The sequence below is a fragment of the Harpegnathos saltator genome, unplaced genomic scaffold, assembly GCF_003227715.2.
Source record: "Harpegnathos saltator strain DR-91 unplaced genomic scaffold, Hsal_v8.6 scaffold486, whole genome shotgun sequence".
In the NCBI taxonomy this organism is placed as follows: Eukaryota; Metazoa; Arthropoda; class Insecta; order Hymenoptera; family Formicidae; genus Harpegnathos; species Harpegnathos saltator.
Genome location: NW_020230300.1, coordinates 1,106,728 through 1,131,808, shown reverse-complemented (window position 1 = coordinate 1,131,808; position 25,081 = coordinate 1,106,728). Strand labels below are relative to the sequence as shown.

At 38.0% G+C, this 25,081-nt stretch overlaps 3 protein-coding genes across 7 annotated transcripts in view; 2 read left to right on the top strand and 1 right to left on the bottom strand.

The window, feature by feature from the left end:
• The first annotated feature begins 673 nt into the window (after window positions 1-673).
• Window positions 674-5,796, top strand: LOC105186061 (ubiquinone biosynthesis protein COQ9, mitochondrial). 3 transcript variants are annotated; one of them, XM_011146009.3, is made up of 6 exons: window positions 973-1,366; window positions 3,940-4,137; window positions 4,269-4,333; window positions 4,906-5,265; window positions 5,358-5,585; window positions 5,680-5,796. In XM_011146009.3, the coding sequence occupies exons 1-6, from the start codon at window positions 1,315-1,317 to the stop codon at window positions 5,713-5,715; spliced, it is 939 nt and encodes a 312-aa protein (XP_011144311.1). In that variant the 5' UTR covers window positions 973-1,314; the 3' UTR covers window positions 5,716-5,796. The 3 variants fall into 3 exon arrangements, with proteins under 3 accessions (XP_011144310.1, XP_011144311.1, XP_011144312.1); XM_011146010.3 differs by lacking the exon at window positions 4,269-4,333 and having other exon boundaries at window positions 979-1,366; window positions 4,922-5,265; XM_011146008.3 differs by lacking the exons at window positions 3,940-4,137; window positions 4,269-4,333; window positions 4,906-5,265; window positions 5,358-5,585; window positions 5,680-5,796 and adding an exon at window positions 1,534-3,933 and having other exon boundaries at window positions 674-1,366.
• A 152-nt stretch (window positions 5,797-5,948) lies between these two features.
• LOC105186060 (uncharacterized) lies at window positions 5,949-9,088 on the bottom strand. The gene is made up of 3 exons (XM_011146006.3): window positions 8,537-9,088; window positions 7,795-8,276; window positions 5,949-7,709 (listed from the first exon to the last, which is right to left on the bottom strand). Exons 1-3 carry the CDS (start codon window positions 8,852-8,854, stop codon window positions 7,340-7,342), a joined length of 1,170 nt encoding a protein of 389 aa, XP_011144308.1. The 5' UTR covers window positions 8,855-9,088; the 3' UTR covers window positions 5,949-7,339.
• Window positions 9,089-13,568: 4,480 nt separating this feature from the next.
• Window positions 13,569-25,081, top strand: part of LOC105186062 (uncharacterized) — a 531,705-nt gene continuing 520,192 nt past the window's right edge. For 2 of the 3 annotated variants that reach the window (XM_025302351.1, XM_025302352.1), the window contains exon 1: window positions 13,569-14,813. In XM_025302351.1, coding sequence (XP_025158136.1) covers window positions 14,622-14,813 — 192 coding nt within the window. In that variant the 5' untranslated portion in view covers window positions 13,569-14,621. The remainder of the gene's footprint in view (window positions 14,814-25,081) is intronic. The other variant, XM_025302350.1, reaches the window with a different exon arrangement.

Here is a 25,081-nt window from a genome sequence, read left to right as displayed (position 1 = left end):
GCGGAGGTGCCAAATATCCCACCACGCATCGTTAGAAAGAGATAGACTGCTCTACGAAAACATGCTACCTCTTTTTAATATTGAACATGTGCAGACAAAGGAAACGTTGCGAATGCGCGGTCTATATATTATATGTCTATGGCGCACACGCACTCCCTGTCTTCTTGCGCCTGCGCAATTTCTAAAAAGGCATAAAGCCCGTTCTACATTAGTCGCAAGGCACAGAACGCAAGTCGCAAGTCGTAGGAATTCACCAATTACAGTCGAATATTCTCTTAACATTCGACTATGATTGGTGGATTTCTACGACTTGCAACTTATGTTCTGTGTCTTGCGACTAATGTAGAACGGACTTAATGCAAATATTTGTACAAATTATTGACGCAAATTAAATTGTCATATGATCTATTAATTGAGTTATATATTTTTGGAAAATATTATATTGAAAATGAATGAAATGAAAGCAATTAATACATATAAATTAAAAATATAGGATAACAGGAAAGTAATTATATACAAGTTACAAATAGAGAATGCACAAAATAAGGAAAATAATAAAACTAAATTAAAAGTAACACAACGATTATGAAGGTAAAAGAAAAACAGGGACGCGTACGCAGTCCCACAATCAAAAAATATGCGTAGTTACAGAAACCACATCCAACCATCCAACCGCCACGGAGGCGAACAAAAGACTTGACGCTGCCACTCGCACGACTGACAAAGATGAACTCTAGTTTTAGATAATAATAGCACTAATATCGTGCTCGAATGCAGCCTTTACGGTATCTCGTCAATGGTTGTGGTGATAATTCACTATCAGTCAACGTAAAACCTTATAACTCCACTTTTTGGAACTACATCGCAACTTTCCCGTTTCGCTCATCCACTAAATGTGAAATGTACAAAGAGCAATAAAGAACAGACCCATTCGGTAGTAGTACAGGTTATAAATATCGATGTTTGTGGATAAAGCAGAAAGCCCACGCATTCGAGTCACTTAATGCAGCCCAAGACGAATAAAAACAATGCAGAATTGACTTTAATAATTCGACTCAAAATCGTCAGACGTTCTCTCTCACATCGTTTCTCTAACATTCGTAAAAATACTCGCGATAATATATAAAGATGAAAACTACTAACGTAGTCACGAGTACTAACGAGTTTCATTCGAGATTTAGATCGTTAGGTTCTAAATCTCGAATGAAACTCGAGTTTGCGGTGCGCGCTGTACGGCAATAAGGCAACATGTATACGCGGCTCGTCGTTCGGAAGTGCATGCAGAGTAGGGTTTAACGGAGGGAAACTAACACGATGGCGATGTTGAGTTCATTCTGCTCTTTGCGAGGCAAACTGTCGACAGCCGGTAAGCGAATTCTGATAATCTACTCGTAGTCGCGTTGCATCGCAAGATCTCACACACGTCTTCGCTGTAGCCGCCGACGCACGTACAAGTTGTGCGTTCGTGACCGAATATATCGCTAACAATCTCGGTCTAAGCGCTTTTTCTTTACATCGATTACAATTTCCAAGTTTTAGAAAATTTCTGTGGAGATCTAGATAGAGCATTGGAGAAAGAGGACAGAGGAGGAAAAAGGTCTCATGTTTGACAAAGCGACCGCACATCTGAAAGAAGGTGAAGGAAGAAAGAAAGATACACGATCCCAGCGAACGATTGTATCGTCATTAAATTTCGCTTGCAAGTGGCCCTTACATGCGAGAATAGACAATTTGTAATCGGAACTCTTCGTGTTACCAGCGAATGCGATGAAAAAACATTTGCGAATTTGACCGGAATCTTAACCTAGCTTCATTAGTAAACATACACACAAAAGGATTTTTGTGTGCGATAATAACATTTATATATATCTACTTGACAACTTGTTAGAAAAAATGTCACAGACATTCGTCACACGTTTGATCAATCTTTTGGAGGATCGCAAAACCAAAGAGGCTGTGGAATTGTTCACAGCTGAGAACAGTTTGGCCGTCGAGGATTCTCTGAGCGAGATTGTGAGCATCGCCAGTGGTCATCTTACAGAATCCAACGCACGCTCTGAGCAAACATTATTTGAGTGCTGCAAGACTATATTGAATATCATAGCAAAGACATATAACCCCAAAGAGACTGTATTGGAGTTCTTGCAGTATGTAGAATGTTTGGACAATGACGTTAGATTTTATGCCCTCTTAGAGCCATTGGGTATATGCATGATGGGAGCAATGGACAATATCAGTATTATTGAATGGACTGTCAGCACAATTAAGTCATATGTTGAAGATTTACCTGTACCTGGCGAGATCGATCAAGAGGTAATCAGTTATAGAATCATAAACGTATTGGAAAGAATCGTATTGTTCTTGGAACCATTGGTAGAAGAGGCAGCTAAGATAAATTATGAACTCGAAGAGACCAGTTTGTTCGGAGATTATCTTTTGAGTCTTGTTATTACTTTGTGTGGAAAACCCTTTTGCTACTTGAACGAAAGCATTGTTGAAACTGTTACGTACAAAAAACTTTTACACAAGATCATGGCATTAACTGTTGATCTTACTGAAGATATATTTTATTTTTTGAACATAGTTAGCAATCGTTGCAGAAACATTATCCGCAGCAAAGTACAAAATGAACATACTGAGGATTATATGCGTAGTATGTTGTTTGAGTTGAGTCATAATGTATCGGACTTGGCTTATGCCAACTTTTATTTTTACATGATTACCGAGGAAGAAGTGTGGAAGATGGCACCACAGGTCTACAATCCTTATTATATTTTCGAGACATGTTTGTATCTTTTCAAAATACTGCTTAGTGCCAAACAGGAGATTTTAGTCTCAAACGGATTGATTTTCATGGAGGATATTATAAAGCGCATCCGTCCTTGCTCTGTGCCTTCAGATGTGTTGGAACTGAAAATATACAAGGATCTGTTCCAGCTGATTATTAAAGTAATGATTTATAGTAGTGTCGATACAGACCGTAAAAAGGCAATGCATATTTTCCAAAAATACATTGAGGTATTTAACATGGAAGCTAGGTATTCAGTGATCTCGCACTTGTACGAAATCAGTGAGCATTCCGGTGTGCTGAGCTTGATTATGGGTATGTTCAAAACCTCCATCATAGAGTGCTTGAATTCAATCCCTCGGGATCCCCACTTCCTCGGCAGAAATATGGAACTGATGTTGAGAAAAATCTGCAAGTTGCCGCATGGGAGCACGTCGGATCTGGTGGAGATATCGGATGAGGTGATAACCGCGCTCAACTTGTTGCGATTCTTGCTTATCCGGGATAAGAGCAACGAGACCGGCATCTGGAATATGATGGACGTGATCCAACGCGACTACCTGAAACCGCTGAGAGAGGGAATAGATATGTGCAAGATACATTGGAAAATAAAGGCGAAGGACTTGGAACTACAGAGGAAAGGCAGCTCTAAAAACGACGACGTGGGAAAGGACACGGAGGTGACACTGACCGTCGGCGGTGAACGATTGCCGGTTATGCCAATCGCGGATAAAATTGCGTTCTGCAGTCAGGCGATAAACGGACTGGATATAATGGAAAGCATTCTTATCAGAGTCAACGAGTGTATGGACGAATACAAAGCCGAGCAAGCGAACGAATGTTTCACTGAATAGAAATGAAACCAGTCGTGAAAAGATACTCTTTACTGATGATAATATGTTGCTATATAATGTGTCGTGTGTATGCAATTGAGCAGAAAAGTTGATGAAGTAAAAAATTGTATGACTGATACATTTGATGCTTAATAAAAGGTTTTTATCGTACGCTTCCTGCGATATGATTACCTGATTAACTGAATACTATAAAATTCATAATTCGTTAAAATTCTTCCATTATAAAACTCCATCTACTTCTCCGATATACACATGTCCACTATAGATAACTTTAAAAGTAGATATCGATTTTACTAGGTTTTAGACGTTTATGGACTTCTAGGGCTCTGCTGGCTGATCAGTTTGAGAATGATACTGACAAAAAAGCGGAGCCGCAACAAGCTGCTCATGAGGAAAGCGACGAGGAGTACGAGAGAAGTATCAAAACAAAGATACTCGACGTGTCTTTGAAATTTGTTCCCGACTTGGGCTGGAGCAAACAAGCCATCAGTGCTGGTAATTCGGAGATTTTTCATGTTTCTTTTCGTTGATTTGCTATTCTTCTTTCACTAATAGCTCCAAATGTCACATGATTGTTTGAGAGAGGACGCTTCTACTCATTTTAATCCCGTTCTATCCGTATACAGGCTTTGTCGTGTGTTGTGACATCCTATACGCAGAATGTTCAAGAAAAAGGTCCAGGACTTTAAGGGTAAGTAGTACATACAAAATGGAGGAAAAAGTTCTAATAAACATGGAAGGAAAAATTAATATTGTCGGAATTATGAACAATTGTGTTTTTTTTTTTTTTAAGCAAATAGCTTACTCGCTTCTGGTGCTTTCATATTTTCTGATGTAATCTATCGGTGAAGAGAGTACCATGCTTCAGAGGAATTCCTAAAAATAGTCTTCGCTCTTGCTCGGTATGTAAACAAAAACACATATTTTCTTCCCATTTATACACATACTTCACCAAGCAATGCAAAATATCTGTCAAATAATTAGAACAAAGCTGGGGATTTTTGAGAGTTCGCAATCCTGTGGTACGAAAATGTGAAGCGTGTATAAAAGTAGCACATATAACTCTTTCGTAAACTTTGTAAACATCAGAAGCGAATAAGTCACTAGCTTTCATGTTTCTCCATTGTTCATCACATGTTTCCTCCATCTTGTGAGTATTATCTACCTTTAAAGCCCTGAATCCTTTTTTAAACACCCTATATGCTATTCATGCCAATAGAAATAAATTCTTTTCCAACGTAACATTGAGATAAAACAATCTAGAGCAACGTTGCTGTAGGTGCCGAGTCGATTGGATACCCAGGCGTGACTCATGGGTTGTTTCCGAACGGCGGTACGGCTCTAGTTCAACATTTCTACTCCTCGTGCAACTGCAAGTTAAACGAGATCTTGAAGAAAGAGGCGCTGACCATTCAAGACGACCCATCGAGGCCGCGGAAGACGCCTGAGCAGCAGATTCGCGACGCGGTCGAGACGCGGCTGAGGATGTTGGCGCCATACGCGAAAACGTGGCCGCAAGCGATGGCGATCATGGCTCTGCCGCCGAATGTGCCAACCGCATTGGCGAATCTATTGACTCTGGTCGACGATATCTGCTACTACGCCGGCGACAGATCCGTCGACGTAAGTTATCACTGACATTCATTCGATAAAAGGTATCCGGTTACCGGTTATTTAGTCTACAAGTTCAATTCGCGTTACTTCTCTTCTACTAGTTTAACTGGTACACCAGGAGAATGATGTTGGCGACCATTTACAAAACCACCGAATTGTACATGCTACAAGACATCAGCGAGGATCATAAAGAGACTTGGCTGTTTTTGGACAGACGGATAAAGGACGCCCTTCAGATATACGCGATAGTTTCCAATTCAACCGACAAGACGTTGCCGGACCAGACTCTGAACCGCGCAACGGAAGCAGCCACTGCTGTTTTTATAACGGTAAATGAAATATGACAGTTTTGCTTTTGTCTTTGTTTCCCTGTATGCGCTAAATATTATGATATCTACAAAGATAATCATTCCTCTATTCTAGGCGCGGAATATACTTGGATTGAATTGGAATAGATAAGCAGCAGATATGTGCTTAGAGAAAGGAAAGATAATTAATGTTAATAGTAAGATAAGCGAAATTAAAATATTTCCTAGTGAACTTTTTTCTATTCGTGTGACCTGATCTCATCCGTGAGTGCCGAGAAGAGAGAAAAGATATAGCAAGATAATGTAGTTATGATTTTACTTTTCACAATATATATTTTAACAAAAACCTGTACAGTAGAATAAATTTCGACAAACTTAAACTACCTCCATGCGAAATATAAAGGTATATTTTTGAATCATCGATTGTGCAGCTAATAACGTTCAACGATTAGTTGAGAAACGTTTTGTTTACCCTGCAATATTGCTATAAATACAGTGTTTAAAGAAAGGGTTCAGGACTCTAAGCACAGACAATATTCACAAGATGGAGTAAAACAGTCCTAATGAACTTAGATCGAAAAATTAATATTGTCGATATTATGAACAATTATTTTAATCAAAGCAAGTGACTTACTCACTTTTAGTGCTTACAAAGTTTATCGAAGATTTTCTACATGTTCCTCGTATTTCTACACATGCTTTTCATCTTTGTACCATAGAATCGCGAACTCTTAAAAAATTCCGGCTTTGTTCTAACTATTTGACAGGCATTTTGTATTCTTTGATGTACTTCATCTCTCATTTATGGGTGGAGAAAATACATCATGCTCTTAAGAAATTGCCGTAAAAAAGGTCCAGGAAATTTAAAACAGAAGAATGAGGTGGCCATGAGACTGGTCTACCTGGTCTAATCCATCTTTCACCGGAAGATCTTTTTAATTGTTAAACGAATAACATCAGAAAATATAAAATGCCTGTCAAATAGTTGGAACAAAGTCGGGGATTTTTGAGAGTTCACAATTTTATGATATGAAGATATGAAGTATCATATCTTCGTATAAGATATGATGTATAGGAATAGAAAAGACATGAAGAAAATCTGTAAACTTTATAAGCATCAGAAGCGAGTGGATCACTTGCTGGAATTAGAATAAATAATTGTTCATATCTCCGACAATATTTATTTGTCGATCCATGTTTATTAGGACCTTTTTCTCTATTTTGTGAATGTTATCTGTCTTCAAAATCTTGAATCTTTTTTTTTAAACACTATATAATCGTCCGTATAAAAATTCATAGCTAGGTTTTGTTCCAGACGTCGGATCTTATCTCGTCGGATTCTGCGCATGATGACTCACGCTTATCACGAGTTTATCACGAGTTCGTGATAAGTAATTTAGCGTGAATTGTAGGATTATTTCTAACTTACGCTAAATATAAAATATATATTTTTGATTCAATAAAAATGACACGAGTGTAACAATTCGTTGGGAAAATAGGCAAACGCGGTATTCGTCTCTCACAATTTTCTCATAGTTCACAATACATTGTGAGTCGAATAAAAATATCTGTGGCTCAGTGTAATACCGCGTTGGTAGAATCCTGCAAATCAAAACCCAGTAGGACTCAATACTATTGGGCCTTGACTCACAGAATTCTGGCTGGCAGCTGAAATCAATATCAACTGCCAACATGTATCTCATTCTCTAAAAAACACTTAATAAAAATAATTTTGTCGTCTGTCTTTGACACACTTTTCGTCCGTATCATGCCCATTATGTCCAGTAATGCGATTCTAGTATATATAACTTGACACTTTCCGGCAGAAGCAACTTGTGTATGTTATCCAGACTAGTGTTCTGACGAATGACGAAACGGCACAGGTACTGCAAACTCTTTACTTGCGTGAACCTGCTCACTGGTTTCGTTAATCTAACGGGAAACGACGGATATCCTGGATATCGCGGCCTCGAGTAACAAAACACAGCCGACTGGCTGAAGTTCATTGAGTGGTTTATCAGGGCAGCCACTGAGGTGAAGCCCTCGCTCTTATGTTGATAGCACAGTGAAAATAGACCACCACTGTGTTCCATACGTGTATGCAATATTTTCCCAGATGACTTAAAACTGAGCGTCAAGACATGTCTGTGGATAATTGCATTAAGATATCAGAATCAAGTATCAATGGAACAATACATTTGTTGATTAGATTACTTTGTATGCTAGTCACCTGTCGTCGGATGAGTCTCGTACCAAAAATGCACCATCAGGTTCAGATATAAGCTTGGCATCAGCTTGATCTGCTGATATGGGGCCCCAGTACCATCCATACTTGTTCAAGTTGAGCAGCTCCTCTGCGAGACTAGCTTTAACTTCATTTTCATCGCTTAAAGTTTCGTTCGCGTCGCAAGAAACATCTGCTATTGCACTAGGAACTTCAGCTGTTGTATCTAAACAGCTAGGTTGCGCTATTATTGCATCACTAATCTCACTAGTGATATCACATGTTGCTTTATCCTCTTGTGCTGTAGAAACTATATCAAGATTTGTGCTAATCTCATAGGATTGTCTGTTCGATGGAATTTCTTGTTGGCTACTTGAATGTTCTTGTTCCTGATGAGAATCAGGAAGCCCTACGACAAGATCAACTGTAGATACTATAGTGCTCTGATTTGTAATATGAAAAGGACTGGTTGTTTCTGCTTCTTTATCCTGAAAAGGAGCAACAAGTAAATGTAAACAATGTGATAGAAAAGGTTAGAGTCAGAAAAAAGAAACGATACAAAGTACAGAGACTATTCTGAATACACAATCAATATGCTGAGTACAATTCCCTAGCTAAAACGGCATTATATGTGACGTTTATAAGAAAAGAAATGAAAAAACCAGAATTTAAAATCAAATGATCAGGTCAATATCGGATTAACGACAAACAAGCATTCAGAACAAAGTCTAAGTACAAGTCTGCGTACTTTTGGCTTGGACCTGCACATATTCTTAATCTGCAAGTACTTCTTGATATTCCTGAAGAAGGAAGGTGTAGTGAATGACATTCTGCCACTAGTAGTGGCGGTCTTGAATTTGTGTTCCATCTGTGCTTCGTTCGTCGCATCGACGTCGTCATCCCTTGCCTTGCACTCTTGCCGCGAGTGGTTTCCTCGCGATGATTCACGTCGCCAGACAAACGTCGCAAGCCTTTCGCTCGTTCCGTGCCGTGACTTTCGTCGCGCACAATCTCGCTCCGCACTCGTTGCATTCGTAATCACCTCGTCCGCGTTCTGATTGATCATGTTCCGACGTGACAGTATGTTTTCTCAAAACAGCCACGAATCCCACGGAATCGTTGCACCTGCTATCGTTCTCCTTGTACGACTTACACACGCCATCTACTCCCGCGCGACTCGTTTACGTCGATCTTCAGCATAAACAACGGTATCAGTGGAATTCGGTATCACGGAATTATCTCAACTTACATTACACACACACACATATACCCATGCGGCCTGTCAAACTCGTCATGTCCAGCGCGTCGCTGGAAGATGTCGCTCCTTCTGCTTACCAATCCCGCATTAGGATATCTGAAGCAGCCGATAGAGGACAACTCAATCAACTTATGAACAACATGTCAGACAATAATCTTACATAAGTAGTTTTAAGTTATAAATTATAGGGGAGATTTATAATAAAAAACCTTATATTTATTTATAGTATACCTTAGAACACACACACATACATACGCACACATATATACTAACAATAAGTATAATTCCAATCCTAGCATATTAAACATTTTTGTTTTGATACATTATGTACATACTGATATATTATATACAGGGTGTTCTATTTTAAATGAGCCAGACAAAGATCTCGAAAAATATGAAAGATACTAAGAAACGTTTTAGACAAAAGTTGTATGGTTTTAAAGTGGACATAAAACAACTATATTATTTTATTTACAGATGGCGCCACTTTCGAGATTTAAATGAACCAGACAAATCTCGAAAAATATGAAAGATACTAAGAAATGTTTCAGACAAAAGTTGTATGGTTTTAAAGGGAACATAAAAAGCTGTATCATTTTGTCTACAGATGGCGCCACTTTTGAGATATTCACTGATCATTACTTTTCTTAAATGGAAATCTAATTTTTTTATTATATTATCTTTTTACCATTTTTTATCACCAATTAATTTTAACAACTTTTATTTGAAACATTTTTTTATTTGCCTAATATTTTTTTAGATATTTAAGGAAAACTTGATAACTTTTTTAATATTTAACTTACTTTAATTATATCTTGCTATTTGTCGGAAGAAAAAGTGGTACTAGACTTTTTTATTCTATTTGGTCTCAAGAATATATTGCTACAATAGCGCACTGATTTTTGTTAATTTAATGATTTTGAAATTTTCAAAGATCGATAAGTTAACAAAAATTAGGGCACTATTGTAACAATATATTCTTGAGACTAAACAGAGTAAAAAAGTGTAGAACACATGTGTTATATAACAGTTATATTGTTGAGTAGGAAATTACAACTAACATGCACGTTAGATGTAATATTGTGTTTGTTGGGTGGAAACCCTAATATTTTATTATATTATCTTTTTCTATCAATTAATTTGAACACCTTTTGTCTAAACAACTTTTGTCTGAAACATTTTTTATTTGTTTAATATTTTTTGAGATATTTAAGGAAAACTAAAGAAAAAATGGTTCTAGACTTTTTACTCTATTTAGTCTCAAGAATATATTGTTACAATAGTGCCCTAATTTTTGTTAATTTATCGATTTTTGAAAATTTCAAAATCATTAAATTAACAAAGGGCGCTATTGTAGCAATATATTCTTGAAACCAAATAGAATAAAAACGTCTAGTACCACTTTTTCTTCCGACAAATAGCGAGATATCGTAAGTTAAATATTTAAAATCAAGTTTTCCTTAAATATCTAAAAAATATTAGGCAAATAAAAAATGTTTCAAATAAAAGTTGTTAAAATTAATTGGTGATAAAAAATGGTAAAAAGATGATATAATAAAAAAATTAGATTTCTATTTAAGAAAAGTAATGATCAGTGAATATCTCAAAAGTGGCGCCATGTAGGCGCCTGTAGACAAAATTATATAGTTTTTTATGTTCCCTTTAAACATACAACTTTTATCTGAAACATTTCTTAGTATCTTTCATATTTTTCGAGATTTGTCTGGTTCATTTAAAATGGGACACCCTGTGTATATGTGTGTGTGTGTGTGTGTATATATATATATATATACTTATATATATTAAGTAGGAGTGGAAGTTGAACATAATTGAGAAAATGATTATTTTAATTTCGTGAGTACATTGAAGTTTGTTCAGTTGGTATTATTTATCATATAAAAAGTACTACTTATTACTTAGTAATTAAATAATATAAGGAACTGCAATTTATTTTAAGTTCACACAAAATTGGATTTCATTCCATACTTAGATCTTTGGAAAACCACACACACACACACACACACACACATTTGTATGCTATTTAGATATAATGTTAGTAAGTTGAGGATAAAGAGTTTTGGTTAATAGTAGATTTGAACAGAAGTAAAATAGTGCAAGATTATTGTATATAATAAACAGAAATATCTTAAAAGAAAGAAGAAAGGAAATAATGCTTATAGATGTTGTCTTATCAAAGTTACACGGATAATACTAATACTAATACTAAATGGGATAAGAATTGTATTAGAATAAATGTTTAAATAAACTTATATCTATGGATACCCATTTTGTATATATACATATATGTGTATATATATAAACATGTCAGATTAAATATATATAATCTGACATGTTTTTTTTTTATTATTATGAATGTTTCTTTTAATCAAAGAAAGGAAAAAATATATCAAACAGAAGGAATGACACCTTCTTTTCGGCTAATTTTGTGAAAGATACTAACGTAATACACACATGCGCGTGCGCGTGTATAATAACAAAATTTCTTAATTATCGCTTATTCAGTCGACTTTCATTTCGAGCAAGAAATTAAGAATCTGCGATACTCAATTTTTCTTGACCAGATCAAATATCGCAACGTGTCGATCTCGTTAGATTAGCACTTTGTAAAAATGGCATCGTATACGATTTGTAGAAAATAATTAATCCATAAATTAATAAGTCGCATGCATTACTCAGAAAATATTGTATAATCAGTCATGAGTCATGGTTTCAGTACGGCGCGTTTTGTTACAACTTTATCTCTGATGTAATAAGAGAACGCTGAAACAAGGAGATATTCTCTCCCGATAATTGAAGTCAAGTTCGATACCAGACTCGTTAGGGTCGAACAATTTTGTCAGAACAACAGGCAGCAACAATTTAATCATAAGCGAAAGATTAGACGGCCCCCCTGAACGACATACCAGATAAAAAATGACGTTATGCAATCGATCGGAACGTTTGACGCGATCGCTATAGAAATGTGCTTCCTAATAAGTCTTCGTTATTTATAGGCGCACGAGAACACGACGACGACGACGATGTCGTGAGTCGTTGGGATGTTTCAGTCGACGACATCGTCGTCCATAAATATAACGGCTTGCTCTTTTTAGTTGAGCCATATAGCGGCGCATTTTGAAACTTTTTTTTCTCTTAACGCAGATTTGTCTCACTCTAATGCGTTTCTATCAACTTTGACTACGGTTTAGTGAAAATTCGACTAAAGTTAATTCTCAGCTCAATATTAATTAATTTCTACGAATGCTTTCTCTGAAACGTTTAGCTAAACTTACAACCTGTATGATGCTCGAAATATCCTTAACTCGGAAGAAGCAGAGAAGCAGTTGATTGTTTCAATGGTCGTCCTGAATTATGATATAAATATCATATCTTACATATCTTTCGGAAGTGTCTTTTTAGTGTCAAAGTGTCTTTTGATGTAACGTTAAGAAGCATGTAATTAATAAAAATGAATGAAGAAAAATCAATTTCTTTCAAAGAAGCAACAGTTAATTTTAACGGATTTGGTATTAAAATATAAAAATGTAATAGAGAGAATAAAAAGACTGACCCTCTAAGGCCAAATATTTTTTAATTAAAAAAAGGGGTAACCCCTAAGAATATTAAATTTATTTATTTCTAAGGATATTTCGAGTATCCTGAAACATTCGTCACTTTATTTCATTAACATTTATCACGTAACAGATGTAGGTTATGTAACTTTTAAATACCAAAGCGAAGCTTCTTACATTTTATTTGTTACTATATTTTAATCATATTAAACGGTCAACATTGGCCGTTTAAATTAAACTCGATTTACATATGTTTAAGCATTGAGTTATATTACTGGTACAAAACTAATATTTAGGTTAACTTTTCTCAACCGGATGTTACCGGCGATAAAATTTTTGAACTGATAGAAACGGCCACAACGGGAACAGGAAATTCAGCTGAAAAGAACTTAAATCAGGTCGTGTTAATTACGACCGAATAATCGATCGAACCGACCGATGTTCCGACCGCTCTTATTTCTCGCTGTCTTACGCGGGAAAATTCTACGGAGAATCCAGATCGATTCGGCTCGCTTTCCTCACACTCGCGTCGCCCGGCATTCTTGCTGAATATTTTCCCAAGTTTAGCCGAACTAGCGCGAGGACGCGAAGTGAGCCGCGTATCGCAGGTGCGTGCACGCGCACGTGCGCGATGCCGAGCAGATAGTGACACACTTCGATAATCGAAATCTCGTCAGTGCAGTTTGACGGAGGCCGCGGGGCGGGCGGCGAATGTTGCATCACCGAAGCACGAGCGGTCGCGCGTCGTCTCGTCGCCCTTATCGCCCCGCGCGGCGCGGCTCTAATCTCCCGCGGAGATGATTATGAACGGTTTTGTTTACCAACGGCGCGCGGCTTCTCGTTGTCTGACGGCAGGCCGGCCGGCCGGACAGACAGACAGACGGCCGAGAGCGGGCGCGGCTTCGACGCCGACGGCGGTTAGTGGTGGCCGGCACACGGAGCGCGCGCTGACGGACCGCGTGGTAGGAGGCTGCCGCGATTCAATTTCAGTCGAGGCGCGACAGGCAGACCGAGCGAGCGAGCGAGCGAGCGAGCGAACGAGCGAACGAACGAACGAACTTGGCTGGCTGGCTGGCGAGTGGACAGACGAGCGATCGTCGTTAAGAACTAGTCGGGGTGCTCTCCTTTCCACGCCTCGATTTTCGAGTTCTCGCTAAGGAGAGACAGAGACAAAGAGGAGGCAGTGCGAGGGAAGGGGAAAGAGCGAGAGCGAGAGAGAGAGAGAGAAGAAAATTCGCGCGCTCGTGCGCGCGCACTCAGTCTCGAGTCGTGCGGTGCTTCGTCGTCGCAGGTGTAGTGTACACACACACACACGCGCGCGCGCGCGCACGCGCACACAAGCGGATACGAGGCCCGCGTCGCAGGCGCCCTTCACGCGCCTTCGTTCTCCCCCCCACCAGCGTGCACTGTAAGGGTAAACTTGTTTGTGCGTGTAAGTGTGTCTCCAGCATCCAGTCGGTGTTTACGTCGCGCACTGACGTGCGTGTCGTCGCTTAGCCGCGCTGCCCGGCCGATTTCGCGCGATACACTGCCGATCACCCGGAGGTTTGTTCGCGTTTGTTATTCGGGGGGACTGTTATCACGAAGACGGCCCGTTAGACGGTTTTCGCCGATCGCCGAGCGCTGATCGGTTATCGTCGCCGACCGGCGACGGTGATTTTTCGCGGGTTCCTCGCGCCGCTTCGATTGTGCAAAACTTCAGGCCGGTGCGGCGGCCGGCAAGTGATACAAATGGCGGTCACCCCGGCACATTACGACGGCTCGTGCGGACGGAAAGGTGGTGAGTAACATCGCGGGGGGGGGAAGGGGGTAAGTTGACGGTCTCGTCGCGGAATGCTCGATGCTTCGGCATGGATTCTCGCTCGATTCGTGCGATCACGATTACGTGCGTGACGGTTTGGTGACGACATTGAGGAAGGGACAACTGCTCACACCATGTCTGCCATGAACGGTAGCTGCTTGTGAGAGAAGGGATTTCGTCTGCGCCGTTGTCGACAAGGAGAATGGAATTCGGGGGCTACAAGGGCACCGGGCCCCGCGTCAGGGTGCGCCGGCGTGCGGAATTGGGCAGACGGCTCACCAGGAGGCTGTCCATCGTCGCGAAGATGCCCGCTGCGATTCTCAGCAGAGCGAATCCGCCGGAACCGAGACCGGTCGAGATCACGGCAATCGCACCTGACAAGACGCAGCTCACTGTGAGTGAATCCCACTGCTTCTCTTTTATCGAAAGTTCGTGTCCCGCAATTTCCGCAGTGTCGTCTATGACTGGAGTTGCCAGATTTGTAAATTGGTAGGGAAAGAGACGGCTGAGAATTTTGGGATGAGCGAGAGAAAAGGTCAGATGGAATGTCTGTCATCTTTCCGAACGTCAATTTTCTTCAACTGCATGTTATACTTTTCAGTAATGATCTACGTAGGAATCTAGGAATCGAAATAGTCGGTGAAGAGGTGACAAGATTTGCACGAGGAAACACGAGGAAAGATTGTACATGCATGCAAATGCTGAAGCAATTAAATTACTCGATCAGAACAATATTGTGAGGAGGCTTAAGAGAGCCTTTTGAATTGATATGAAAAGTAATTATTTAGTAATAACAATTGCTATTATAGTAACGATAGAGGCAAACAACCATTCTAGGATTACCATTACAGTGGGAATATCTCTAGTATTAATTAATAGTAGCAAAATTAATAGTAGCACAATTAATAGTAGCAAAATAGGTCAAAATAGGCAAAGATGAAATATCGTTAGTCGAAAAGACTAGATGCATTGTGACTATAATTAGAAAAGAAATGATATACTTTTCATACAGGGTGTTTTAAAGAAAGGGTTTACGGCAGTACTCACTTGAATTGAAGGAAAGAGTTCTAATAAACATGAGCCGGAAAATTAATATTGTCGGAGTTACGGACAATTTTTTTATTTTAAATAAAACGTGACCTACTCGCTTCTGGTATTTTTGTATTCTCTGATGTAATTTGTCGATATCATTTGTCGGGGAGGAGAGTACCATGCTTTACAGGAGTCCTTAAAAAAGTCTTTTTGCTCGGAGTGTAAACAAACCTTTATTTTCTTCCTATTTATAAACGCTTTATCAAGCGATTGTCAGTCACATATTCTCCTGAATAGCGAACAGTTGCCGAGAGCTGTCATAAGGTTTTCACAGTACGGTAAGAACGACATCGTATTATTCTAACCAAGAAAATAGTAAAAAGATATTTCATGGATGGCACTAAAAGCGAACGAGTCTTGCTTCGATTAAAATAAATAATTATTCATAATTCTGATATTATCAGTCTTTCGATTCATGCTTTTTCCTCCATTTTATGAATACTATCTGCTCTTAAAGTCATGAACCCTTTTTTTTAAACACCCTATATATGTATTTTACATATATTACTGATAAAAGTATATTGAGAAAAATGTTACTAGATATAGTGACTATGATAAGTCATTATGACGGCACATCTGACGAGCAAAAAGAAAAAAAATCCTTCGATGCAGCAGGAAAGGACAAACAGCGTCCTTGGCAGGACATGAAAATTTTGGCTAGAAAAAAGCACAATCTTCCTTGAAGGAGGACAACTTTACGTATGATCGAAGGATTCGATGAAGTTTGCGAGTCCATTCTGATTTACTCGTGGAATTGGACTTTGCCGAGAAACGAGTAAATCATTCGATTAAAATATGACATTTTACGAACCATGCCTGTCATTCATTCGCGCGCTGTGTAGCTTGGTTTTACTTTCGTTAAACTACTGCGTTCGAGAGATGGACGGGATGTTGTTTCTTATTGCGAGTCGGTCGTCGGTCAGTCGTGAAATTGACGACAGACCGTAAAAAGTGGCGATAAGAAAGACCGTATCGACGAGCAAACTGCCGCGGATCAAAACATTACGTTCCTTTGATGTTACGTCTAGCAGCGAGCGAGGAAAGTTCCACTTGAAGTGTACGCTGTGAATTAGACAGCTTTACATTTGAGGGTAGGCGTTAGTATTGCTGATTAACGATATTAAAATGCGTAAATTACGTATCAAGATTGTGAGGCGTCAGGCTGACGGCTCATACACGAGGCTTGACACTTGACTGACGATATGCTAACGCATATCTGTATATACAATAGCGATTATGCAATAATAGCAATGTGAATCATCGCTAATTGTTCGCAAGATAATCTATCTCGAAACTGAACAATTTTTACATGTCAAGTGAGATACCGTGAGAGGAAAACGTAGATCCGTCTCTATTCGAGTTTCCTTGGGAATGAGTAAATTGATCAATTAAAATATTCCATGAATTATGAATTTAATGTTTATTTTTTAATTTTAATTTTTACTTTCGCACCGTGTATCTTCGTTTCACCATCTTTGGTCTTACAATCTCTCGTTTTAATCGTCTTTAATCGTCTTTCAGTTTCAAATATCATTCCATTGCTTGCAACTACCGCGTGAGAAAGTACGTTTCCAATATAGTTATAAATAGAATCGATCGGAAGTGCATTCTTCGAAGTCCACCGGTGGACACTGTCGCGCGATTTTACACTCGTCGTCGTCGTCGTCGTCGTTGTCGTCGTCGCCGCGAAAAAACACGATCATAAATTTGAATCAGGAAGCCAGTGTAAATTCCAAGGCAGAGAAATCGAAACACACGTTATGGACTTCGGCGATTAATGCACCGCCACGTACATACGTACTCTCCTGTGTGAGCGCTACACATAATGTACGAGAGTAAGAGGTGTTACCTTCGGTATTTAATGTTCGCCGTAAAGGGAAACTCCGCGCGTGTCTCGCTCTTGTCTCGCGGTTCGCTGATTCGCGCCGCTTTCGTGCGCGCATTGTCAAAGATGGCCGCGTTGAAAAATCCGCGGCTGCAAGTCGCTCGCGGAAAACAATGTCGTTGCAAGCGACACGGATGTTACAAACGACTAGAAAAAAAAATATATATATATATATACAGGGTGTCCCATTTTAATTTAACCTTTTAACGCCTATTGCTAACTATACTTACCAGAAACGCATTTAAAAATTCATAACTTAGTGAAAAAAGGAGATATTTTCGTTTTCTTTGCCGTGCACTGTAAAGGTGAATTCTTCTTCTAAAAAATGGTATATAGATTGTATGTAGATTCGGTTTAGTCTGTTTTTAGCTCAGTTTTAATGATATGTTTTGTCAAATTCCAAGTAGGCATAGTTACGTAGCATTGTTGCTGGCATCTAGAAGTGCACTATAAATGAATAGATTGGCATCTGTTATAATTTTATACATTTGGAAGCTTTCTCAGATGCAAAATGTGAAATTAAAAGAGTACAGAAATTCAAAATGGCGAATCCAATATGGTGGACACGAAAATCAAGAAATCAACCTATTTTCGTGAAACCCGGTGACCTACAGTTTTTTATGCGGCGAAAAATGAAGGGACGATTGACTATCTAAATGGTGATCTATAAGATATTCTTCTGAAATAGTAAGCTTGACGCTCTGAATGATAAACTTCACTCACAAATATAGTAAAGTTTCAGCTCAAAAATGTCAAGCTGACTATCAGAGTTATGTCGTATAGATTACCCTTCATTTTTCTCTATATAGGTTGCTCATTTCGTATATGCTTTTAGGATCCAAGTCATATTTGCTAATAAACAAAAAACGAGCGATAAAAGAACCAAACAAACGAAAAGCGGAAACTTCATGTACTCATTTATTATATTCCATTCCGGGTAAATAAAGATCAAGTTCTGATTACGAGTTTTATGTTTCGAGGAATTTTTCCAACCAACGTTAGGTATGATATAAAATTATTAAAACTAAAAAAAAAATTTAACCGATCAGGAGTATTTTTCGCTTCTGGGAGTAGTTTCTGCTTGGAAAGATAATTGTTCGTAGATATAAAATTGTTATTTTTTTTTATTATCACTACTTATAGTCTCAGTTCAAAAAAACTCAAATTTTATTCTTAAAACATTTATAAAAAAATCGGGCGTTAAAGGGTAAAACAGTCAACTTATGGAAATCATGAGGTTTTAGGAAAAAATGTTTCTTACGAAAGTTTTATGATTTCGAGGGGGACGCAAGGTGGTGCCATTGGTTTGACCTTGGACAGTCGTTTGAAGATTATGTGAAGGTCGCCTTAAGTTTCTCGAATAAAAATTCCCATTTTTCATTGCGTATTATAGCTCATCTCGAGACCCTTTCAAAGCACTGTAACAAAATATTTTTCGAGTATTTTTCAGTATTTTTCGAGTTATGAGGCTTGAAAGTTACAATACTGCCGGCATTAACACTATCAGAGGTGTACCGTGCAGAGGTGAAATCAGGTGGGGCTATGTCTGCTTGTACAGACATCGGGATTGACATCGATAATGCCATTACTATCGCACTCATCGATAAAAACACGTTGTCAGACCGAAATTTTTATGGTCTGGTCGTTCCGATTGAAGAAGAGTTGTGACAAGCGGCCGCAAGTTCAATTATCCAGAACGGTCTCTTGGAGAACGAATTGTCTCGCATTTGTCAGGATGTCAGATTACTCTCCCATTGAAATATTGTCAATATCCTGACATATCACCACCTGCTTTGACCTTTACATCTTTGGTAGTGCTAATGCCGGCGATATTGTAATTTTCAAACCTCATAACTCAAAAGGTACTCAACGAGAAAATACTTTGTCATAATGTTTTGAAAAGGTCATGAAGTAAGCTATAAGAATATGCAATGAAAAACGGAGGTTTCTATTTAAGAAATTTAAAGTGATCTTCATATAATTTTCAAACGACTATTCAAGGTCAACCCAATGTGGCACTATCTTATCTCCTCACATGAGTCATGAAACTTTTGTAAAAAAAAAACATTTTTTCTGAAATCTCATGATTTCCAGAAATTGACTATTTAAATTAAAATGCAAAAGGAAGAATCACTTTTCCACTCGTATAACCGTACGTGAAAATTTCTATTCCGAAGATAATATCGCGCTCTCACTTTTCTAAGCGAAATCTGTCAAATGCTTTCGCGTGACGCGAGTAAAAAGCAAATGAAGAGGATGCACGCAAATTAATACGCTGTGTGGCGTCGTTTTCACACCTGCTCCTCGTTATTCACGCGAGGAAGTCGTTTTATCTAGTCATCAAAAGGGGAAATAAATCTCCAGCCTCCCAATACGCTGCCGTCGTTGCCGCCGCTTCTCTTGCTTTTCCGTGGCGATTACAATGAAGGAAGTGCCGCGGATACATACTCGATCTTTCAGGGGAAAGAAGGAAAGCAGCGCGTCGTCGCATCCGCGTGCCTCGTGTGAACATACGTGTCGTTCGTTGAACCTCGGTGTCTTTTTACACGTAATTGCTCGTAAGAAAGAAAGCACGATTAATGGCCCGTGTGTTTTCTATCGCCTGCAATGTGGCGGTCGACCTATCTTCTTTTTCTCCTTACACTCCGTTGCGATCCGTTTCGCGTTCCCAGTTTTAATTGAAAGCAATATTTGTACCATATACAGGGTGTCCCATTTTAAATCCCCTAGGAAAATATCTCGAAAAATATGGGAGATACGGAAAAATATTTCAGATAAAAGTTGTATGGTTTCAAAGAGGACATAAAACAACTGTATCAGTTTGTTTACAGATAACGCTACTTGCGAGATATTCATTAATCGTTACTTTTCTTACATGAGAATCCCAATTTTTTATTATATCATCTTTTTCTATCAATTAATTTGAACAACTTTTGTCGGAAACATTTTTTTATTCGTCTAATATTTTTTGAGATATTTGAGGAAAACTTGGTAACTTTTTCAATATTTAACTTACGATATCTCGTTAACTTATTATCGAAAGAAAAAATGGTACTAGACTTTTTTATTCTATTTAGTCTCAAGAATATATTGTTACAATAGCATCCTGATTTTTGTTAATTTGATGATTTTGAAGTTTCTAAATGTTGATAAGTTAACAAAAGTTAGGGCACTATTGTAACAATATATTCTTCAGATCAAATAGAATAAGAAAGTCTAGTACTATTTTTTCTTCCGACAAATAGTTAGCAAGATATCGTAAGTTAGATATTGAAAAAGTTTCCAAGTTTTCCTTAAATATCTAAGAAAGTATTAAGTAAATAAAAAAAATGTTTCAGACAGAAATTATTCAAATTAATTGGTAGAAAAAGATGTAATAAAAGTAATAAAAGTAAAAAAAGTGTAATAAGAAATTGGGGTTTCCATTTAAAAATGATCAGTGAATATCTCGAAAATGGCGCCATCTGTAAACAAATTGATATAGTTTTTTGTTTTATGTCCCCCTTGAAACCATACAACTTTTGTCTAAAGCATTTTTTCAAATCTTCCATATTTTTCGAGATATTTGCCTGGGGAATTTAAAATGGGACACCCTATATACAACCACGTTCAAATTTTACCATCCTTTTACTCTCAATGAGATTTCGCAGTTTAAATTCCTACGTTAGACCGTCCATCTGACTGGATTCTCATTTAATTCCACTTGATTGCAGCTCACGCGACCCAAATTTGCGTAACCCTGAAACTTGATTCTTTCCACTCAATTTTTTCTTAACTCTTTGTGTAGCAGTGGTATATACCGGTTTTTTCCCTTTCATTTTTACAATGTAATACTTATAATTTAATGAAAATAAGTATGATCTTACATTTTTCTGATATATTAATACCCGTTTCAAATATTTCCTATAGTTTTTATATCCAATTGTCCATTTTTAATTATTTATAAACAAATAAAACTGAAAACAGCAATGTTTAAAAGAAAATTGTAATTTCTTGGAAAGTATTTAGGAGTAGAGATTGAAAATTTTACTAAATACTCTTCACATGTCAAAATATAATACATATCTTTTCCAGAATTTTATGCATATTAGATTTTTTTATAAACAAATTACTCGAATGAATTTTGTGAATCTAACATGAAATTCGTAATTAACGAGTTGAACAAACTGAAATCTTTTGTATCTGATTTACATTTATTCATACTTACTCTAATTTAGCTCTATATAACAGCCATATAGGATCTGCCATTTTGTCTTCTTGAAATCTGACTTCAGATTTGCAATGAACGATTGCAAAAAACCTAGAAATGCAAGATTTCACAGAAATCCATCAGGTAGAAAAAAAAAGTGCCGCCCAAAGGGTTAATATAAACACTGACGTATACGGAACATATGGTCTTCGCGCTAAACTTGACTGAAGCACGCGCGAGTCGGCACAAATCGCAATTATCCGCGACAATCGGTTAACGACCACTCGGTGGTGATCGTAGCGTAAATAATAGAGAGAAAAGGTAACGGTATCACACGGTTGTACGCGCGGATGCTTCAAGTGGATTGCCGTTTTGCGATGTCGCCCGTAACTCCGAGTAACGTACGGATAATCGCGATGCGGCTATAGGAGGTGCGCACGCTGACAACGCATTCGCGTGAAAGAGTAAAAGTCCGCGGTCAGTTAAATGCCGATATTCAAGCGCTGAGGGTTAAAGCAGGTTCTCTGCGCTCTGCTCTCCCTCCTCCCCCTCCTGCTCCTCCTCCTCGTCTCCGCCTCTCCCTATACAGCGCGGCCATACGCGACACGAAACGGTAGAACGGTAATCGATAATATTATTGCTAATACCGCGAACGAACCGTTGCGCGCGCTGACGAGCTTTCAGCGATCTCTTGACGATCGCGCGATAAGTAGTATTCGTGATTTACACCGTAATTACGGCCGATAATTCCTATGCGCGCGCATATGTAGGTATGCGCGAGCTGGCCGCGCGAGAAATCATTTGTTACGTTTCCTCTCGCCGTTTTCCCTTTATCGATACGTGTGCATCGTAAACATTTATTTTTATCTTTGCGCTGACGAGTCCGAGAGTTTATTTCGACGCGTAATGTGGAATTATCCGACATGAAAATGGGAACACGTTCTTTCCCGGCGAATTGCAACGCGATATACGTATTTTCCGGGAATGAGGGAAGATTCGAATTTTTCTTTCTTCAGTCAAGGACTTCGTTCTTACGTCGTCGCAACGCGGTCGAGAGTCGTCGTCGTGTGTGTGTGTGTGTGTGTGTGTGTGATGGCGCGAGGGTGAAAGATGGCGTGCAGTTTTTCACGTTGATGAATCTGCTTTTCACGCCTTCACGTGAAGATATACGCCACTCGGCGCACTGCGTAATGACTAGAATGTCACCCGTGACAAAATGTCACGTCTCACTCAGCAGTGAGAGCGCTAAAACGTGCTCGTAAATCTTCGCGACTATCTGCGGAAGTATCTGGATGTATTGGCGTCAGGGATCCGAACCGGATCGGTACTGGAACTGATAACCGTTTCGAAACTGATTTTTATGTTCAAACCATAACCATAACCGTACCGAAATTTTATTATATACTGCTGAAAAGAATTATGGCATAGATAACACAGGTCTGCATGATTTTGCGTTTTGAATTTCAATGGTCATTTCCTACGTAATTTTGTCCGTTGAATACGAATCCAGCCTTAGAATTTCTCTATCACATCAGGTTTTCAAGATAATTAGGTTAAAATAGCTGTTTTTCACTATATGCAACCGATTACACAGGTCTGTATGATTTTGTGTTTTGGATGTCAAAGGTCACTTTCTACGTAATTTTGTCCGCTGAATACGAATCCTTAGAATTTTTCTATCACAGTCAAGTTTTCGAGATAATTATAACTTAAAAATTAAAAAAATTAAAATCAATAAAATGAAAGAAAATATAATACTTTATTGTACATAGTAAGAAAAAAATGAAAATAAAAAGATAGGATTCTTTGGAAGTTATTTTTATAATATTATATACTAACTAAAAACATCATTGTTGACATGGTGAAAATTTTTTAGAAAATTATGACAATAGGCTTTTGATTATTTTGAACTAACACATCGATCAATAAGTCCCGGGACTAACTACTAAAACAACATTTGTTTGCCAAAATTCTTCTTTATTCATCAACATAGTCTCCTTCAAGAGCGATACATTCATTCCAACGCTTTCCTAACTTTTCTATGCCAGCCGTGTAGAACGATCTTTGGTAAAAATCAGTAATTTAACAAAAATCAGGGCGCTATTGTAACAATATATTCTTGAGACTAAATAAAGCAAGAAAGTCTGGTACTATTTTTTCTTCCGACAAATAATTAGCGAGATATCGTAAATTAAATATTGAGAAAATTATCAAGATTTCCTCAAATATCTCAAAAAATATTAGACAAATAAAAAAATGTTTTGGACAAAAGTTGTTCAAATTAACTAGTAGAAAAAAAAACAGTATAATAAAAAATAAGGATTTCCATTTGAAAAACGCAAGGAAAGTTCACCTTCAAGCGACCTTGGAAATAGAAGTCAAGGTCATCATAAGGTAGCTCACTTAAATCCTTACAACTTTTATTCAGATTGTTTTCCTTGAAACTTCAATATTGAAGAGTTGTTTGGAGTGAGACACAAAATGGGACACCCTGTATATTCCACAAAAATTAAGATAGCAAATTCTTCTTAGGCTCATTTTGAAGATCAATGTAAGAGCTATGTGAAACAAAGTTTCTACTTAATTTCAAAATGACGGATTCAATATGGCGGACCAAAAAGTGAAATTTTTTTAGATTTGAGTGAAACTCATTTTTCAGGGGCTTTTTGAGTCGCTGATAACGAATCTAAAGTTAAAATTTTCAAATTCAATATAGTCATATCTAATATAGCTGACAAAATGTAAATAAAAAAGGTCGACTCAATTTTATTCACATTTCGTGGAATTTTTTGAAGCACAGAATGGGACAGAGTGGAACTTTGCACGCTGTGCATATTGAATTCGTCATTTTTAATTTTTAAATTTTGACTACAGATTCATATCAGTGACCCCAAAAATCTCTGGAATATGAGTTTTATTCAAATCCAAGAAAATTTTACATTTAGGTTCGCTATATCGGATTCGCTATTTTGAATTTTGAAATTTTGACTACAGATTTAGCGACCCTAAAAACCTTTCGTAAGACATGAATTAGATGCAAATTATTCCTAGAAAAAAGTCAGGCACGAAAGGGTTAAGGAGGAACAAAACTGGACTTCGGTATTGCGACTGAAGACTTTATTAAAGGATCGGTAGAGAGATGTTGCTTCGACGAGCGACAACGGAGATCTGCTATAAACTGTAGGCGATGTGCCTATCTGAAGTGCGACATGATTGAAGTGTTTTTAGGGTTAGGATGTTTGAAATGCGGGTGTTTTATCGGTGTAAAGTATCTGGATGAGTTCAGCAATTAATGAATAAAGTTCTTAGGCGGTTCCATAGTCCTAAAATAAGAAAAGGACTTTGTAATTCTTTAAAGAGGTTTGGGAGAAAAGAGTATTCCGCAGTAATTGTTGATACAACGATATTTTTTCGGTAAATATGAACAAAAGGTAACACCTAATTGATTTTTGTTCTATTTTGAAAAATGTTATAGAAGATGATAGTTTGAATAACA

Excerpts from the sequence above, each read along its gene's own strand:
- LOC105186061 (XM_011146008.3), top strand. The coding sequence starts at position 1,894 with ATGTCACAGACATTCGTCACACGTTTGATCAATCTTTTGGAGGATCGC.
- LOC105186060 (XM_011146006.3), bottom strand. The coding sequence starts at position 8,854 with ATGATCAATCAGAACGCGGACGAGGTGATTACGAATGCAACGAGTGCG. Across the intron at positions 8,277-8,536 it reads TGTGCAGGTCCAAGCCAAAA|GATAAAGAAGCAGAAACAAC; the intron begins GTACGCAGACTT and ends GCTCCTTTTCAG. Across the intron at positions 7,710-7,794 it reads CGAGACTCATCCGACGACAG|ACATGTCTTGACGCTCAGTT; the intron begins GTGACTAGCATA and ends AATTATCCACAG.